The sequence below is a fragment of the Oryctolagus cuniculus genome, chromosome 1 (genome assembly GCF_051225735.1).
Source record: "Oryctolagus cuniculus isolate XC-2025 breed Fujian yellow rabbit chromosome 1, ASM5122573v1, whole genome shotgun sequence".
Classification (NCBI taxonomy): Eukaryota; Metazoa; Chordata; class Mammalia; order Lagomorpha; family Leporidae; genus Oryctolagus; species Oryctolagus cuniculus.
In genome coordinates this window covers 21658924-21679118 of record NC_142867.1, presented here as the reverse complement: position 1 = coordinate 21679118, position 20195 = coordinate 21658924, and the positions used below count along the sequence as shown (strand labels likewise).

The window sequence follows — 20195 nt, the reverse complement described above, 5'->3', positions numbered from 1 at the left end:
CAGCAGAGGAGCAGCAGGGTTATTCATAAGTTTTAGATTTCTGTCTGTCTGTGTGCAGATGAAGCATTCCTTACATGAACTCAGACCCAGCAACTTGACCTCTCCTTGCTCCTACTCTGGCCCCAGGGGTACCTCTGTGGTACGCAGGACTCTACAAAAAGCTGAAATCCACTGAATAGGTCCTTTTACTTCTGTAAATTCATGTTTCCTCATACTCTGTGATTCATGTTTTCTCATACCCTTTCCCTCAAATGTCTTTTAAGGATACAATGTCTTCACTGAACACCGAGATGAGGCTGAATTTTAATATAGACATTGGGCTCTGAGGAATCTGTATATAGAATATTGGTTGGAGAGTCTAAATTAATCCTCCAGTTCATTATCCCCCTCTTCTCCTTTTCTCTGTACTTCACTACCAAAAATAAGCAAGAAAAAATATGTACCCACTTAGAAACATAATGCAAACTTGATCTTATCACAGCGCTCAGTTCCTAAGCAAGTCAGGGAAGTGCTAATTAGATTCTCAGTCGCATTGTGGAAAAGTCCTCTTCCTCCTTTGCATTCTTGTTTTTCTTGTTTTAAGTATATAATTCTAGATGTAATTCTGATCTTTATCTCCATACGGTACATTTAAAGCTGTAAAATAAATAGGAAATATAGCTTGCCGATATTATTATTGGAATTTCACTTTGGAGCTTATTCTCTTGAACATGGATTGTTTAATAACATTTTACTGATCAAAGTTGTATATGTTGTCACTATTTTTTAAAAATCTTCTGCTTAGAATTTAGTGTTAATAACTACAAGAAGAAATACCAGCCGTAACCATGGTTTTCACATCACAGGAAAGCCAAAGGACTCTCACAGATCCTTCTCCAACAGTTTTCCCTGATGATAACCATGGGATAGTCTTTTTTTTCCTTATTTTTTTGTATTTTTTGACAGGCAGAGTGGACAGTGAGAGAGAGAGACAGAGAGAAAGGTCTTCCTTTACCGTTGGTTCACCCTCCAGTGGCCGCTGTGGCCGGCGCACCACGCTGATCTGAAGCCAGGAGCCAGGTGCTTCCTCCTGGTCTCCCATGCGGATGCAGGGCCCAAGGACTTGGGCCATCCTCCACTGCACTCCCGGGCCACAGCAGAGAGCTGGCCTGGAAGAGGGGCAACCGGGACAGAATCCAGCACCCCGACTGGGACTAGAACCCGGGGTGCCGGCGCCGCAGGCGGAGGATTAGCCTATTGAGCCGCAGCGCCGGCCCATGGGATAGTCTTGATAATATTATACTTTCCTTCATTGAACTTCTGTTCTTTCACCACCAAACATATAACACAGATGTTCGGAGAGTTCTGTAAAAACAGCAGTTCTTAAGTTATAATCTGTGGATCCTTTTAGGGTACTCTGTGAAACACTTTTTGGGAACCCACATTTTCATAATAATCCTAAGACTATGACATGTTCATTGTGCTGATTCTGCACTGATGGCACAAAAGTGGAAATGGGTTGGATTGCTGGTGCCTTAATGTTAATCTTGGCATTATCACCAAACTGTACCAGCAGTCATTGTGTTCTTTGCCAATATGCATTTCTAGTTTAAGGTTTTTTTGGTTTTTTAAATATTTGAAAAGCAGTAACAGAAGCAGAGGCAGAGAGAGTCTTCCATCTGCTGATTCACTCCCCAGATGACCTCAGTGGCTGGAGCTGTGCCAATCCAAAGCCAGGAGCTAAGAGCTTCTTCTACGTCTCCCATATGGGTGCAGGGGCCCATGGACTTGGGCCATCCTCTTCTACTTTCCCAGGCCATAGCAGAGAGCTGGATCAGAAGTGGAGCAGCCGGAACTAGAACCAGTGCCCGTATGGAATGCCAGCACTGCAGGCAGTGGCTTTACCTGCTACGCTACAGCACTGGCCCCTAGTTTAAAGTTTTAAAATGCAGGTTTCTTTTTTAAAAAGTCTTTTTTTTATTTTATTTTTTTTATTTTGAAGGTCAGAGAGACAGAAAGGCAGAGAGAGGGAGTGATCTCTTCCATTCAGTGGTTCACTCCCCAAATGTCCAAAACTGCTGGAGCTGGGCTAGGCCTATTTTGAGGACCAGGGACTGAATTTGGGTTTCCCACCGGGGTTCAGGGGTCTGGCTACTCGAGCAACACAGAGTCCACCTCAGTAGGAAGCTACAGTCAGGAGTGGAGCTGGGACTGGAGCCTGGGCGTTCTAATATGAGATACGGGCGTTGCGGGCAGTGTTTTCTATGCTGATTCTATTTAAGAGTGCCTGTTGCTGAGGCAGAAAACATTATTAGCTTTAACAAATCTTGGCCTTTGAGTAATTATCTTCTTGAGAGTTTGATGAAATTCAGAGTACATGAAGCATGCCTGCTGCAGAGTGATTGTGTGTGGGCAGCCACAGATAATCGCTCCCTTTGTTTACACTTAAACATATGAATGGAGACTTCCCCGGCACAGACAATTAGGCTAGGGGAGATTCCGGGAAAAGGCAGGAGGAACCTAAACCTTTCACAAGAGATGATACAAATAATCAGTCACACCTGTAACCTTCATTTATCACCTAAGTGTTTTTATTGTAACCTTAAGAGCCGTTTTGATATGTAAATCTTTTGTGCTCCTCCTTGTAAACAACTGGTCATGTTTAAATACTACTGCATTTATTCAATAAACGAGCCTTGATCAGGACTTGTCTTGGCTCCATTCTTTGCGTCCTTGTCCCCGCATTCCCACTCTCTGTTTCAGGAAGACCCAGTTCATTGTGCCGCAGGCCGGCACAAATGGCGCCCGAACGTGGGACCTGAGAATTAGAGAAGCAGTGAGGAACCTGGATTCACGGAGTCGCGACTATAGAGGTATACAATTTGTGGTGAGTACCCGACACCAAAATTGTGGAGATTTATTTTGAGCAGGCATTATGGGACAAGCATCGGGAAAAATCCCCCAGTAGTAAAGGCAGTGAAGGCATTATTGCAGACGCAAGGAATAGGGTTAAAAAAGAAAGTAATAGAGCAATTTTAGAAACCATAGAAATTGCATGTCCTTGGTTTATTGAAGAAGGCCTTGTAGATGAGATGCATCGGGAGGACATGAGAAAACTGAGGAAGCCAGAAGCTGTGATGGCGAGGATAATCGATCCTGCCAATCCTCTAGTTCTATGGAAAAGGTTACTCCCTCCGCCCCTCCCTTTAACTTATTTATAAAAATAATGATAAAAAATTATCCCTTTGTCAAGAAGGGGAATGTTTGCCAAATATCTTAAAAAGAGTGTCACTCAAACCCTGAGAAAAGCAGCACAGCAAGGCCAGGAGGAAGCCAACATCTTTTGATGCTTTTCCAGTGAGTATATACAGAAGATGGCCAAGAAATGCCAGTCACCATCCAGTCCCCTTTAAAATGTTAAAGGATTTAAAATCTGCTCATGATGCATATGAGCCCACTGCTCCCTATACCTATGGCCAGGAGAAAGAGAGAGGAAAAATTCCACAGGTATCTTGACCTAGAGAGAAGTCTTGATTCAATAACACTTTCCAACCTGATAAATGTTTTTCCATCTTTGGTAGTTCCGGTATGTCTTGAAAAGCTTTTGTACGCTATTACTTATCTGTTTTAATTGAGTGGTTGCAGTAACCCTGATTGGATCTGGCTCTGGTTTAAGATCTCAACTTGGTGGCTGTTTTAATTAGACTAGGCGCTATGGAGGTTCCCAGCACTCTTGGTGAAATGGCGGACCTACCCAACCCCACGGCCAGTCCTGCTAGGCCCCGGCTTGTGCAGTCTTCCCTGTAAATGAGGGACCACAGCCTTTCTCTGCACTCTATTCCAGCCAATGTGGCCTACCACACCCATGCAGGCTTAGCCAGATATCTCTTGGGAAAGGGCTCCCCAGGGCGCTTTTTTAGTCTCCATTTCCAATTCAATAACCTCCTCACTAGGAGGGGGGCAGGGGAAGTGCCTCTGGCTACTGCTGGCCTTATCTAAGGGAGCAAGAACCTTAATCCATTAACCCTTTCCAACTTGATGGGTTTTTCTCTTTACAGTTAGTAAAAACTTAAGCAATGGACTCATACGCTGGTAATCAATTCTTTTCTGTGCTGCTGTAGCTAACTTATCTAATGAGAGTTTTCATGTGTCTTGAAGGTTTCGCATTTTTCTATTGCCAGTATGAGTCTTGATTGGAAAAAACTACAATACGAAGCTGTTTACGTTATTTGCCTGTCTTTAATGTTTGAGTGATTACCTAACACTGATCAGATCTAGCCCACAGCCTTGGTTAAACGTACTAATTTTTGACTAAAATGGTTTGACTCACTGATAGTTAAAATTCTAAACCGAGTCTTTCAACTTTGGGGCTTCCAGTCGGATCCCTGGAACTCTCAAAGGATGAGACTAACTTTGTTAAAGTAACAGCTGTTTGAGTCAATTCAAATTATACAAAGTGTATTAAAATGTAGTAAATAGTAAATGATGTCATATCTATGTTGTATTCATGTTTTTGCTTTTCAGCTAGAGTAGTCTTATAAAAATGAGAGTAAAATCTTTGTATACAAGTCTTTATGTTGTTAACTAAAGTAAGCCAATACAGATTGGTTCAGAAAATTGGGCTAATGCAAACGCCCTTTGGTTTGCTTACTCAGTTTTACATGTCTTTGATAAGCTTTAAACTTGTTTCTCTTAAGGATGAAGATCTTTTCAAACTTGTAACCATGCACTAGTGACTGTGTTTGCTGCTCAAGTGGTGTTATCTATCTTTTTGTTACTTAAAAGCATGGAAATGTAATTTTGACTTTTAATTCAGATATTGGTGTGGTATTCATTAATAACTCAGTGTCTTAAGTTATCTAGGCATCGGTGCTAAGTAAAACATGAAAAATGTATTATGTGTACTTTTAACATCTTGAATTTGATGAGAGACTGTTTAAGTTTGTCAGCATGTATTCTCATAGGTTGTCCACACATGACAATTCAAGACTGTAAAACTAATTACAGGTATAAAGTTTCAGAAGGTGTGAGCAAGTCATGAAAAGTTGTAAAAAGTTTACGATTTTAAAACATTGTTTACAGAGTTTTCTATAAGTTAAATGTTAATGCCAAAATTACACTAACCTAAAGTTGAAGTATGATCTTCTGTTATAACAATGGGATTTTTTAAAATGTGTACTAATATTAGTAATTATCTGGAAATGGTCTCAATTGTAAATCTTAAAATCTGTTGTTGCAAAAACTGTAACGTCTCTTTTTAACAGTGTCTGCTTAATCAGTTACTCTGCCATTTCTAAAGTTAGGTCGTGTAAGCTCTTTTTAACTCTGTTAAATAGTTCTGAGTTATGTGATAATTTCGTGTGCTAATTCCTACATCCAAGGTTTTTATTTCCGGTTTATTCAACAAGAAACATAGAATCCATATTCTGCCAAAGTAATCTGTGTACTCTATTGTCTGTTAAGTTATGATTGATAAAAAGCATTAAGTCTTAAAAAGTTATGTTAAATAACATTATGATCAGATGTGATCTAAAAGTGTTAAAATTGCGCTGACTAAATGTTAAGGAATTCTATTTTGACCAGATACTCTAAATTCTCTTGGCACCTTTAACAGACTTTCTGAAAATCAAAGTTTTAAATTTTCTGGACTTTTGATACCTCCAGAGGGCCCCTGGAGATGTCAAAAGATATATCTCTCATCTTGCAGAGATAATAACCAATTGGGGTGTTTAGATTAAAAGTGGTGCCAAGATGTGAAATGATGCTAAACTTCAGCTATAAACGTGTTTCTTTCTAGCTGCTCCAGTCTCTGGCTCAGTAGCCAGATCCTATAAAGAGGGACTGACAAAGTCTAAAAAGCGTCCCGTGGTCAAGATTTGCATCACCTCAATGCCCAAACCTTAGGATTAAGATATGGAATCACCTGGAAACAGGCAAGGCAAATTGTAAAATCCTGCCCTTCCTGTGTCACATTTCTCCCAGTCCCTCATTATGGTGTAAATCCTAGAGGTTTTATGCCTAATCAGCTTTGGCAGATGGATGTCACCCATTTCCCTGAATTTGGTAAACTAAAATACATGCATGTCTCTTTAGATGTTCAGGTTTTGTTTTTGTCACCCCGCAATCCGGCGAGGCTGCCAAACATCTCTTATTGTCTTCAGGCCTTTGCTGTTCTAGGAACCCCTATACAGATAAAAACTGATAATGGCCCAGCGTATACTTCCAACTCTTTTAAGCACTTCTGTACTAACTTCCACATCTCTCATCACCGGGATTCCTTATAATCCCCAGGGACAAGGTATTGTGGAACGAGCACATGCCGCATTAAAAATTATTTATAAAAAATAAAAAAGGGGGAATACGGGACCATGGCATATTCCCCACAAAAATGGCTATCACATACTCTTTTCATTTTAAATTTTCTAATACTGGATAATCAAGGGAAATCTGCAGCTGATCGTCACTGGCATCCTGAAACCGAAAGACAACAAGTCTACGTGAAGTGGAAAGACCCTCTAACTGCTCAACGGTATGGACCTGACCCTGTTTTAATATGGGGATGTGGACATGTTTCTATACTCTCGCAAAAAGACAATGGAGTACGATGGTTACCTGAGCGACTTGTGCGGCAAACAGACAATGTCACGAAGCAACCCCTTGATCTTCATTATGATAACATTGCTGATCGGGATCCCCCTGAAGATGAATGAAGCTTGCCGGCTCACATCAAACTAAGCCTAGGCCATGGACTCTGTTGGTGCGCACCAGTAGTTCAAAATTGTTCATGCACTTATGATAATGGAATTAAAACAGCAGAATTTGTACAATGGGTAAGGAACAATCAAAACTTATTCCGTATTGGGAGAGATAAAGTTGAAAATCAACGGCTTAATATGACTGATCAATCGAAAAGGGAGAATACTGACTTTACCGTATCAAAACTGGTCACCTTGACAGACTCCGGTATACCTTTATCAAATCTGGAAAAGAGGCCTCGTTGATGTATTGGTCAAAACTGTTAAAGTAACTCTTATGGTCAATTCCTCCTTCTCTGTCTCCTGCCCTTTTATCTGTGCCTTCCTTGTATATTCCAATGCCTCTCTGTGACATTTGCTGCCATTTGGTCTGAGATTTTAAAGTTGCGTCCACAAGCTTTACCCCCCGAGCCAAAAAAGATGGCATTGAATTCCAATGACGGGTAAGACTCGGTCTCCTTGTACCAACCTAAGACAGGAGCCTCAGAGAATGTCTGGGGTATCCAATGACGGGTAAGGACAAGAAGAGACACGGGCAACCTAAGACAGGAACAATGCCTCAAAAAATAAAAAAGGGGGAAATGTGGGCAGCCACAGATAATCGCTCCCTTTGTTTACACTTAAACATATGAATGGAGACTTCCCCGGCACAGACAATTAGGCTAGGGGAGATTCCGGGAAAAGGCAGGAGGAACCTAAACCTTTCACAAGAGATGATACAAATAATCAGTCACACCTGTAACCTTCATTTATCACCTAAGTGTTTTTATTGTAACCTTAAGAGCCGTTTTGATATGTAAATCTTTTGTGCTCCTCCTTGTAAACAACTGGTCATGTTTAAATACTACTGCATTTATTCAATAAACGAGCCTTGATCAGGACTTGTCTTGGCTCCATTCTTTGCGTCCTTGTCCCCGCATTCCCACTCTCTGTTTCAGGAAGACCCAGTTCATTGTGCCGCAGGCCGGCACAATTGTGGAAGCTGTAAGCTGAACTAGCAGTTTTTTTCCTGAATTGTTATTATTACTTAGAAGAACTGGCAAACAGACTTTTTATTCAGACTTGAGTGTTTGGGCGATATTTTCTCATAAATTGAATGAAGTGAGTGTTACTTCAAGGAAAACAATGGACAGGATTTGTTACTAAACAAAACAAACAGTGGAGTTTTCAAGCAAGAATTAGGTTTTGGAAAACTGTTATCTGTCATTTTGAGGCTGACCTCTTCCATGACTTTCTTGATTAGATCAGAGATAATACTGGGTGTGGTGGTGGCGGTGGTTGTTATTGTAATAATGACATGTGTCATGTTTAGAAGCCCTGTGTAATGCAATGGACTAATATTTTCCAAATGACTAATGGTTGAGGTTACAAAGTCATACAAGGTTAAAGAGTCATTCAAAGTACAAGCTGAGGGGCAGCGTTAGCTGTGTCTGCGATGTTGGCATCCCACATGGACCCCGGTTCCTGTCCCAGCTGCTCCATTTCCAGTCCAGCTCACTGCTAATGCACCTGGAAGGCAGTGGAAGATGGCCCAAGTACTTGGGTCCTGCCACTCATGTAGGAGACCTGGGTGAAGCTCCTGGCTTTGACCTGGCCCAACCCTGGCCATTGTGACCGCTTAGGAGAGTGAAATAGAGGATGGAAGATATTCTCTCTCTCTCTCTCTCTCTCTCTCTCTGTGTGTGTGTGTGTGTGTGTGTGTGTGTGACTCTGCCTTACAAATAAATAAAGAAATCTTAAAAAAAAAAAAATACAAGCTGAGGGGCAGGCATTTGGTCTAGCAGTTAAGACACTGGTTAAGGCACCTGCAGCCCATATCAGAGTACCTGAGTTCAAGCCCCAGCTGTGGTCCTGCTTCCTGCTAAAGTGCACTTAGGGAGGTAGCAAGTGCCGTCTCAAGTAGCTGGGTTCCTGGCTTCCACATGGAAGGCCTGGATTGAGATCCCACCTCTTAGCTTTGGCCTGCCCTAGACCTGGCTATCGCAGGCATTTTGGGCATGTGAACCAGTGAATAGGAGCTTTCTCTGTCTCTCTACTTCTAAGAGAAGGAAAAAAGTTAAAAATGCAAGCCTAACAGTAGATTTAAATGTAAAAGAATATGAAAAGTTTGACATGACTTCAGATTCCATGGCAGCTATCCTTGAAGAAATCAACACCTATTGAGTTTTGATGTAATATCAAAGAAGAATTTCTGCAATGACTTGAAAAGGCAAAAAACGTATCCTTGTGTGAAGCCAGTTTTCTTCATATGCTTCAGCAAAAACAGCACATTTTAACAGATTGGACCTAAAAACAGATGTGAAAATCAGCTTCTCTTTAAATGAGACATTAGAGAGAGAGATGTAATTTTTATATTGGAAATTGATTATTTTTGTAAGAGAATATTTTTAACATGGTAATGGGCTTATTATTACCTTTTAAATGTATTAACCAATAGTTTGATTATCTCAGCTTTAATTTTTAATACTAATATCAGTTTTTTATCAGTTAATTTATTTTTAAAGATTTATTTATTTATTTGAAAGGCATAGTTACAGAAAGGGAGAGGCAAAGAGAGAGAAGTCTTCTATCCACTGATTCACTCTGCACATGGCTGCAACAGCCAGGGTTGGGACAGACTGAAGAGAGCAGCCGGGAGCTTCATCCAGGTCTCCCACATGGGTTCAGGTGACCAAGCACTTGGGGCCATCTTCCGCTGCTTTCCCAGGCCATGGCAGAGAACTAGATTGGAAGAGGAGCAGCGGGGACTGGAACCGGCACCCATGTGGAATGCCAGTGCCTCAGGCTAAGGCTTAGCCTACTACAACACAGTGCTGGCTCTGCTCCTATCAATTTTAATATTGAAATCTATTACCCATGTAAATAAAAGTTCTTTGGTTCCTGAATCATTTTTAATCATGTAAAGTCTGGAACACTGTCCTGAAGTTTCTATAAAGGACTTGGGATTTCTGGGAGGTAAGACAAGAATTCTAGCAAGACCTTGTACAAACTATGCTGACCTTAGCTCCAAACTACAACCTAAGGTCAGGGATCTTAGTTTCCGGTTGTGTACAGGGTGAAGCAGTTCCAAATATAAACTGTGTAATTGTACTTGGTGCCCGATAGGTGGGGCTGTGAAAGTTGCTTGTCTGTAGTTCACAACCCATGCGTTTTGTAAGAACATGTCACCATCCCCATTCTGTAGAAGAGCATTGTTTTCCCCTTCAAGTTTTGTTTATGGGAAGTTAACCACCCTGGAAGTTCTCCACATCTTTTTCACAAAGCAGTTCAGGAATAGAGCAAACAGAAGGCCACCCAGCAGGAAAGTCGTTTCACTCTTCAGATTTCAGTCTGGGTGTGCTGACCACCCGGTGGTACGTCAGCCACACTGCTCCACTTAACCCCTTCACCGCGTATCTAGGTGACCCCCTGAGTGTGACATGACCTTTTTTATGAAGGTCATATATTTAAAATTAAAAAGATGGGATGGGTGGCTGAGACCTGGTCTTCTTGACATTGCTATACCAAATTCGGTACTGTTAGCAAATTATAGAGGTCAGCTTGCTTCAAAATGGAGATGCTGGGAGGGTATTGAACTATTCTTCTTGCCTTCATTTTTTCATATTTTGGGTGGTTTGCTTATTCCGTGCTCCTGGGTATAACGTGGCCAATTTTTCCCTTTCTTTTTCCCATGGGGCTGCCGCCTTATGTCTACGTGACGGTCTCTACATTTGTCTGGCCTGTTGATTGCAGTGGCATCCTGTGCTGAGCACCCTAAAGAGGCGCATTGAAGAGAACACGGGGTACAGCTTTAACTCCCTACTCTGCAACCTGTACCGCAATGAGAAGGACAGCGTGGACTGGCACAGCGACGACGAGCCCTCGCTGGGGAGGTGCCCCGTCATCGCTTCACTCAGCTTTGGCGCCACACGTACTTTTGAGATGAGGAAGAAGCCTTCAGTAGTGAGTATTCTCTTTTATTTGTGTTCTTCCTGCCACTTATTCTGTGAAAAAAAAAAAAAAAAAGTAGTTTCTCGAAGCTCCTGTTTTCAATAATAGAGGATAGGATCATGCATTGTTGATGAAACATTCTCAGCTGATTGCTTACACCATGGTTAACTTTTGACTTCCGAAGTGCTCATTCATTCATTCACTTAGCCATCAGGAATTGTGCCTCGTGCTAGGTGCTGGGCATGTGTTGACGGAAAGGACAGAGGTCGTCCCTGTCCTCATAAAGATGTGGTCTAGTGGGGGTAGAGAGGTATCGCTGGTTACTCAAACAGCTGCGGTTGTGATGAGTGCCGTGAAGGAGGGCTTGTGCAGAGATGACTCAGGCTTGTGGCGACAAGAAGGGAAAGGAAAGATGGCCAAGGCAGATGCCCCTGGAGGAGTGGTAAACAAGTGTCATTCAGGGTGATGTGGCCACTTCTCCGTAGGCGAGCGTCACGACATCTGCATTCCTTCTTGGCTTCCTCCTGAAACACCGATGAATCTGTAAGCTTCTAGAGAGAGGAGAGTCAACCAGATTATCCGAGACGATGGTCTGTCCAAGTTCCGAGACTGAACTCACTGTGTAATACGGATTACCTGACATTTGAGGGATATAAGGGCCAATAGCTTTTTAGAATCAAAAGTGTTGGGGAGACATTGTGGTACAGCAGGTTAAGCTGCCATTTGGGATTCCTGCACACTGCTTCTGCTTCTGATCCAGCTTCCTGCTACTGTGCACCCTAGGAGACAAGAGATAATGGCAGTTGAATTCCTTGCTCCTGGCTTCTCTGGCCTTGCTCTGGCTGTTGTGGGCATTTGGGGAGTAAACCAGTGGATGAAAGATACCTATTTCTCTCTGTCTCTCTGCCTTTCAAATAAACAAAAAAAATAAATAAGCATTAAAAAAGTATATGGCCTTAGGACTAAGAAATATAATAGGAAAACTAAGAGCAAACCTCTACCAAATTATTTTATTTCCAGGACTTGGACTTTTCCTGGCCAAGGTTCCTGGTGATTAGCATTATGACATTAAACCAGACACAGTCAGTGTGGAAGGCCAGGGGGCTGTTTTTTGAATATGACCTAATCCGGACCACATCATTATTAGTCAGGACTCATGTCTTTTCTTCATCAGATAAACTGCTCTAACAGCTCAATTAGTAGGCAGGCTGTTTTCCTGATGTGTACTTGGCTTTCTATGCATGGGATTTTGAAGTACATTTCACTGTTTTGCTGTATGCTGTTGAGCACTTTTTGTTGGTATCATTTGCATTCATTAGTTTGCTTCACTTATATATGGAAATGGTGGTCATTGTTAGCAGGGGATTGTCAGTTGCCAGGGCCTTATTGAGTGAACTTGGTCCCTAAGCCCTTGAGCAGCCTTTGCAGTGGGCAAGCAGCCTTGGCAGGCAGCTTCCCTGGACCAGGTAGCACTGCTTGAGAAGCATGGTTGAACTTCTGCACAGGCTTCCACCCAGTTGAATGCCCCAAGTTCACACGTGTGAAGAATTCAGCTTGCCTTAGTATGACTCTTTTATGAACAGAACACACTGTGTGCTTCATTATTTAAGTTCAGAGCTGCTTCTAAAGCCAGACACATGGGAGGTCAATGCTGTGCTCAGCATGGTCCTGGGAGCAGGGGCTGTGGCGGTGAATGGTTCAGATGACGACATCTTTCTCCCCCTGGGGCTCATCTGGTGCATACTGGTGCCGTGCCATCCTGCTGGAGTCATCTGCCATCCCTCTGATGGCGAACAAGCCACACTGTATTTGAGGGTACTTCTGAACATTCATAGAAAGTGGAACTAAAACTATGAGTTTATTTTGGTGCAAATAATTCAAAATCCATGCGTAGTTTTTTCACAATATGCATTTTCCATATATCTTGAAAGAATTTTTATACCAAAATTTTTTTGCACCAAAATAAACTTATACTTTAAAATTCATTTTCCGTGAACTTTTTCAAGTACTTGCATATCCTCTTAAAATCTTCGGCCGGTAAGCCGGCGCCGTGGCTCAATAGGCTAATCCTCCACCTTGCGGCGCCGGCACACCGGGTTCTAGTCCCGGTTGGGGCGCCGGATTCTGTCCCGGTTGCCCCTCTTCCAGGCCAGCTCTCTGCTATGGCCAGGGAGTGCAGTGGAGGATGGCCCAGGTGCTTGGGCCCTGCACCCCATGGGAGACCAGGAAAAGCACCTGGCTCCTGGCTCCTGCCAGGATCAGCGCGGTGCGCCGGCTGCAGCGGCGGCCATTGGAGGGTGAACCAACGGCAAAGGAAGACCTTTCTCTCTGTCTCTCTCTCTCACTGTCCACTCTGCCTGTCAAAAAAAAAAAAAAAAAAAAAATCAAAAATCTTCGGCCGGTGCCGCGGCTCACTAGGCTAATCCTCCACCTAGTGGCGCCGGCACACCGGGTTCTAGTCCCGGTCAGGGTGCCAGATTCTGTCCCGGTTGCCCCTCTTCCAGGCCAGCTCTCTGCTGTGGCCAGGGAGTGCAGTGGAGGATGGCCCAAGTGCTTGGACCCTGCACCCCATGGGAGACCAGGAGAAGTACCTGGCTCCTGCCATCGGATCAGTGCAGTGTGCTGGCCGCAGCGTGCTGGCCGCGGCGGCCATTGGAGGGTGAACCAAGGGCAAAAGGAAGACCTTTCTCTCTGTCTCTCTCTTTCACTGTCCACTCTGCCTGTCAAAAAAAAAAAAAAAAATCTTCGTGTCTACTTCTTTGCAACTCCTTTCTTTGTTGCTTGTTGTTGAGTTACTGTTTCTTTGCAAATATACGCTCATCACTACCAACTCCTTTTAAACATTTTATTTTTTAGCTTCTTTATAAATTTGGAGCTTAAGAAACCCCAAAGTATGTTTTCTGGATGATTCCTTTTTCATTCCGCTCTGCAAGCAGTTTCAACTAGTGGCCGTGTTCTGGTGCAGTGAAATACCCCATTCCTGTGTGCCCCGCCCCCCAGTCCCTGAGTGGCCGAGGCTCTTGATTTTCTCATAGAAACAGTGTGAGCTGATCAAGGCATATGTTCTGGTAATAAGAAGGTACTTTCGAAAGCTCATGGGAAATGGAATTGAGATAAGTTTACTATGGTACAGAAGTGGTTTTGCATGCTCATACACTCAGTTACGTGCCAGAGCGCTCATGTGTGAGCAGAGACCCTCACTGCCACGCGTGACCTCATTTCTGTGGATGTTTGGAACAAAGTCTGTGTTGAAGAGGGAGACTGCACCTGTGGATGCTGCTCTGCTCCTCAGGCTTCTTGGAGAACACAAGCGAAAGCACACACTCAAAAAGTAGCGAAGCCTCTTTAATTGTCTGCCCATAGCAGGGGCATCTTTACTAGAACTCTGATAGCTGACTTGATGGGAACAAAGATCTAATAAGAAAGAAAACTTGCCTGACATCGTGAAACAAAGTTGGCTAAGGAAATGGATTTGGGAAGGAGTATAAACCTGTCAGTACCTCAGCTTATCAACTCTAATTAAAGTTTTGGCTTCTGGCCTAGTCTTAACTGTGATTAAATTTGATATAGTTTTTGTGTATCTTCTCAGTTCTGGTTTTTGTTTAAGAAGAGGAAGTTGAATGTTACTATATTGAAATTATAAGTACACATTTGCAAATATAGCTTAATAATGACTTTTTTTCCTGAACCTATTAAGTTCTGTTCTTAGGTAAACAGAACACAAATCTAAACTTTTGCAAAGACTCCTTCGTGTTTCCTAAACAGATTCCAGAACTAATAAGGTTCCACCTATGTAGCTAAAGTAGAATTACCAAAGCTTCATTTGAAATGACAACTTTGCAAGTATATCTCATGGTACCCATATTTACAGTATTATACATGAACCTCTTTCCAAAGCTTTGGAAGGAAGTGGTTATTGCAGAGTTTTGTCTACTTTACTCAAGTCAGGTGCTAGCTCTGAGGACATGACTCATGACAACCCAAGGAAAACGCATGAATTAAGAAGTATGAAGCAAGGTAGTCTTGTGTGTGGGATTTGTAGGAGTCTGACTGTCTTTAACTCTCAGGGACCTATCTCAGGCTGTCACTATATTGTAATTCTCATGTCTGTCAGCAAAACATTTGGGTACGATAGAGGCTGTGGGAGGGAATCTTTGAAACTGTGAACTTTGACCCATCAGCTGGGCAGCTAATACCTCTTTTACTAGAGTCACGGTCTCTCCCCTGAAGCAGATGTGCAAGAGTCATGACATTTCCTGCACTCCATTCAGATATGCAGTTGTGAGACAGAAAAACACTTGTTTGGGGCTGTTTTCCAGAAGAAGTCGTCTTGATTTGGTAGAAATGCAGACTTCTCCAGCCATGCCTATTTGTGTGTGTGGCGGCCGGCACCTTGAACAGATCTCTGTACTGCAGGTCTCCTGCCAGCTGCTCCGTGCCACATACTGGGTTTGCAACAGTTCCTCCCTGTGCTGCGTGCTAGGGAGACCTTTGTTGCCTAAGCCCCAGTGCTTCTCTGACTCATGCAGGCAGTTCAGGCAGCTTCACGCATACATCATCCCTGGGATGGAACGTTTCATTCCTCCAAGGTGCTGGCCCTCGTCTCTCTGTCCTCTAGTCCAGTTCTGTCAGCCCCAATGGTTTTGGAGCACATGTCCGTTTCCTTGACTGATGACCATAAGATGTTGGGGGCACAGGTGACTTGATCTTGCTCTTCCATTCACCTGGTGCTTTCTCTGGCAAAGACTGGGTGAAGAGTGCCCTCCCTCGTTCTCTGGCCAGTGTCAGGCTGTACTGTCTTAAGTTCAAGGTAAAGTTTACTTCAATAGACCTTTTTTAGTCCATCAGGCTGGGTCCTTGAAAGCTTCTGTATACTCCTTGTCCCAAACCCAGTTGTACCTTTCAAACTACATCGTGTCCCTGTTTGCAAAGATTAGCCCGGTTCTTTTCCCAGCGTTAATTCTATACTGAAGAACAAGCTGGAAAAGGAACTACAAAAGCCATTTGGCAGGCTGCTATTTCTCTGTCGGTTACTATGGAAACCGTGATGGCTGCGTGGAGGGGGGGTATTAGATAATAGCAGGAAGTTTGTGATGCACTGGAGGTTTAGATGCCAAAAGCCTTGTTTTTCTAGCAAATTACCCCTGGATGAGTGCTGCTGTTCATCAGCTGAATCCTGCACACAGAGGGGGCGGGGGGGGGGTGGCTTGCAAGTTGGGCCTTTCTCTAGCCACTCCTCTTGGAGGTATCTTCTCAAGGATGTCAGCCCCCTTGGTTGTCTGGCACTGGAGGAAGCATGTGATACCTCCAAACTCGGAAGGAATCTTGAGACCAAGGAGCAGAGAAGGGAGCTCCATAGAGGGAGGAAGAGTTTATCAGGGTGACTTACACGTAGGATTCTAGACCAGGGTGGATGGGCAGTCAGGGTGCATAAGACTTCCTCTGCTTGGCTGCAGACAGCGGCAAGGTTATATGCTGTCACAGATAATGGGCAGCTGGAAGTTCGCACTCGTGTTATGACATTCCTTGACTGCTCATCAAGTATATCCCCATAGACAACTTGCTAAGCTGTCACACCTTCTCCAAAAGGCTCCTGATAGCATTTAAACTTCATGACTGGAGAAGGAGGCCAGTTAAGCAGGTGGTCAGCACCCTTAGTGGGCACTTTGCTGTCTGACAGTTCACATCACTGGAAGAGATGGTTGTAAAAGTGGGCCTAGGCCGGCGCCACGGCTCACTAAGCTAATCCTCCGCCTTGCGGCACCGGCACACCGGGTTCTAGTCCCGGTCGGGGCGCCGGATTCTGTCCCGGTTGCCCCTCTTCCAGGCCAGCTCTCTGCTGTGGCCAGGGAGTGCAGTGGAGGATGGCCCAAGTGCTTGGGCCCTGCACCCCATGGAGACCAGTAGAAGCACCTGGCTCCTGCCATCAGATCAGCGCAGTGTGCCAGCCACAGCGCGCCGGCCGCGGCAGCCATTGGAGGGTGAACCAACGGCAAAGGAAGACCTTTCTCTCTGTCTCTCTCTCTCACTGTCCACTCTGCCTGTCAAAAAAAAAAAAAAAAAGTGGGCCTAACAGTGCAGACTCAGAGCAGTCAGTGAACTGGAGGTCCTGGTGCCACGCTTGCTGATTGTTGCGGTGGTTTTGTTTTTGTTTTTGTTTTTTTTTTAATACACCACTGGGAAGATTGGTATATAAATAGATCAGCCTGATGTAAGTATTGATAATTTTTCTTAGGACTTTAGAAAACATGAGGATGTTAGGCTCCAAAATAGCCTAACTAGCTCGACTAGAGCTGTGCAGTGTTTCATAGAGCAGTAACTGAACAGCCACCTTAGCCTGCAGTCCCCACTGCTGTCACCCGTCCTTATTAACCCATCTTCTGGTTACAGCAGCAGCTGTTGTGAGAGATTATAAGAAACACTTGAAAGAAAGTGTTGACAACCAAGGTCTTTTAAAATCATACCCTATGAAATTCAGAAAACCAGGTTTTATTTTCTGTCCCTGTCCCTGATGTTGGTGAAAAGCACTCATCTGCCTCCTTTATACGTATTCCTTTTTTTTTTTTTAATGGGAATGATAATGGGGAGCTACTTCATGGGAATAACTGAAAAGTTTCCCCATGAAAATTGTTGCAGTCATCAGTGAATTTTTTAAGCTGATATAAATGGTAGATGTCATGGTGACTGATCAGATGTGGAAATTGAAAAAGGAAATGAATCGCAATGAAACTAAACTGCAGAGCTCCCTTGGCCTGCAAAATGGCGTTCCCTGAGAGAGCGCAGGAAGGCTCAGGGCGGTGAGGCGGCCTGTGGATCAGGAACGGTGATGAATTTTGGAATTTTTGACACCTGTGTCTTTGGAGGTTGTGGGTAGGTTAATGGGTGTGTATGTGGGCTGTGTGTGTGTGTTTGTGTGTGTGTGTGTATAAATGTATAAAGACAGGTAGTCCTGATAGGATTTGAATTCTCTTCAGTCTTGAGGTCCCTGGGACTTGGAGTCATCATTTGCTTTCTTGGGGCTTTGTCTCCGGGTAGAATCCATGATCTGATTCCCACTGGAAATAATGAACTTTTGCAAAGAACCTGCCAACTTTGTTTTGTGATGGTGACAGTACTTTTAAGGGCACACCCTCTTCCCAAAGGATTCCTTGTGTCTGTGTGATTAGGTGTGGTGTATGCATGCTTGACTCTTTACAAGCTTGCTCCTATGGTAGAGTCTTTTATTCTCTTTGCCATACTCTGAACTGTTCCTCAGCTGTCTGATGATTTTCCCAACTCTGATAAGTCCCATTTGCATGGACGATGGCTGCCTAGATGGAGCAGGCAAGCACAGTGAGTTGAGGATGGCAATGGAGGCTGTGCCCTGGAGCAGTGGAAGCCGACGTCAGCAACAAAGCAGGAGATGAGATGGGAAAGTGGGTAGAGACCCTGTGGAGCCTCAGGAAGGAGTAGATTTTCTTTTAAGTACATCAAGAAGCCCCCGAGTTGTGTTAAGCAGAAGAGTGACATGGTCTGACTGACAATTTTAGAAGGTCACTATTGCTACTGCGGGGAGCCCAGACTAAGCTAAAGCAAGAGTAGAAGCAAGGAGACTGATTTAGGATGTTGTAGGACCATGTGTCTACCTGGATCAATGTAGAGAAGCAGGGGTGGGGGTTGGAGAGGGAAGGACAGTTGCAATCTTTGAGAGACAACTGGAGTTTTAATTAGGATAAAGAAGTAGAGGGCTCCTTCATAGCTCACTGAGCTTGAGCATGTAGACAAGTTTGCTCTTCTGTGAACGGGAATTCCGAAGGACACAATGGAAGGATGCAGGAGTAGAGAGTGGTGAGGGGTTATGTCTGGTCAGGTTGTGTCCAGGAACTGTTTGGGAGTGAGTGTTGTGGTATTAATGGCTGGCTGGAGAAGCTTGGCACTTTTGCTAGGGCCAGCAGGCTGCCAGGCATGGTGAAGTTTGTTACTGGCTGCTCGTAGAAGGCACAGGGCATTTGTTTCTTGTGCTACAGACTTGGGTGGAAATTCTCTCAAGACAGCAGTTCTTATAAGCTGTATTTCTTAGAAATAATGTATTGCCGAGCCGGCGCCGTGGCTCAATAGGCTAATCCTCCACCTTGCGGCGCCGGCACACCGGGTTCTAGTCCCGGTTGGGGCGCCGGATTCTGTCCCGGTTGCCCCTCTTCCAGGCCAGCTCTCTGCTATGGCCAGGGAGTGCAGTGGAGGATGGCCCAGGTGCTTGGGCCCTGCACCCCATGGGAGACCAGGAAAAGCACCTGGCTCCTGGCTCCTGCCAGGATCAGCGCGGTGCGCCGGCTGCAGCGGCGGCCATTGGAGGGTGAACCAACGGCAAAGGAAGACCTTTCTCTCTCTGTCTCTCTCTCTCACTGTCCACTCAGCCTGTCAAAAAAAAAAAAAAAAAAAAAAAAAAAAAAGAAATAATGTATTGCCAAAAATGGAAACTTGATCACATGAATTCTTCTGATTTCACGTGCATGTTCAGTGTAGCTGGAATGGCTACAACTGTGTATCGTCAAGCCAGGTTTGTTTTTACTTAACCTCAGTAGCTTCTGAACTGCTGTACTGTATCTACAAGCAGTCTGAACAGTGAACACAGTCAACAGGGATAGCACTTTGCCATTTACTCTTCAGTGTTGTCCAGTTGAGCAGGAAAGATGGATTGCTGATTGATATTTTGGGCCGCAGTAGTCTGCTTCTGATGCTGATGGAGAGAGCCTTTGCTGCAGCCCCCCCACCCCACCCCGTGCTGTCCTGTAGATGAGTGAGGCACTTGGGAGCTCCTCCACTGCCAAGCTCCTAAGATCACTTGGTGTGTGTGGTATCAGCCGATTGACTACACATACGGGTCCTTTCTGCCTGCCCTTCTCATTTGCCTCAGCAGAACCTTCCAAGCCAAATGAATGCCAAAAATCAGGAAAACACTTGATGCAGACATAAATACTTGCATGTGACAAGTGAGTGTACAACCATTTGAACCAGTAATCTCAGGGATTGCCGATCCGTTTTCCAGTTGGACTCTTACTTTAGCAGATCTTGTTTCCTAAATAGCTGCATCTGTTTTTAAAGTGATGTATTTCAGATCAATGCTGAGGATGCCATCACTTAAAGACCAGTGTGAGTCAGCAGCACAGCTCTGCCTGGAGATGACTTTGTGGGGTCCCAGCCTTGTTTTCTCTCCATAATTTCTATAACCAGTAGATTCTGTTTGTGTGAGATTTTAACAAATGTATTGCCATTATGGACAAAAAGTCCAGCTGTATTCTTGTGTTGGGAGCAACTTAGCCACCCAAATAGAGCTACAAACTTGCATGATCCAGGAAGCAGTCTGGAACCCAGCCAGGTTCTCCAGAGCAAGGCAGCATCACGATTTGGGAAAACAAGTCAAAAAGGAAATGACCAGAACAGAGACATTGTTGCCATAACCATAAGCCGGGTGATGGAGCTGGTAAAGAGATAGTAAGTAAGTAGGTGTGTTTAGTTTCCACCTATCCCTTTCCGTCTGCCAAAGGGCCTACG

At 44.1% G+C, this 20195-nt stretch overlaps 1 protein-coding gene across 40 annotated transcripts in view; it reads left to right on the top strand.

Annotated features, from left to right (window-relative positions):
• Positions 1-20195, top strand: part of ALKBH3 (alkB homolog 3, alpha-ketoglutarate dependent dioxygenase) — a 114379-nt gene that overhangs the window by 15024 nt on the left and 79160 nt on the right. For 38 of the 40 annotated variants that reach the window (XR_016217413.1, XR_016217397.1, XR_016217389.1 and 35 more), the window contains one exon: positions 10467-10676. The exons of the other annotated variants lie outside the window; for them this stretch is intronic. Coding sequence is in view for 29 of the 38 variants with exons in the window: in XM_089309283.1 (XP_089165409.1) it covers positions 10467-10676 (210 nt within the window). In the remaining 9 variants the exon portion in view is untranslated. The remainder of the gene's footprint in view (positions 1-10466; positions 10677-20195) is intronic. 40 annotated transcript variants of the gene reach the window in all.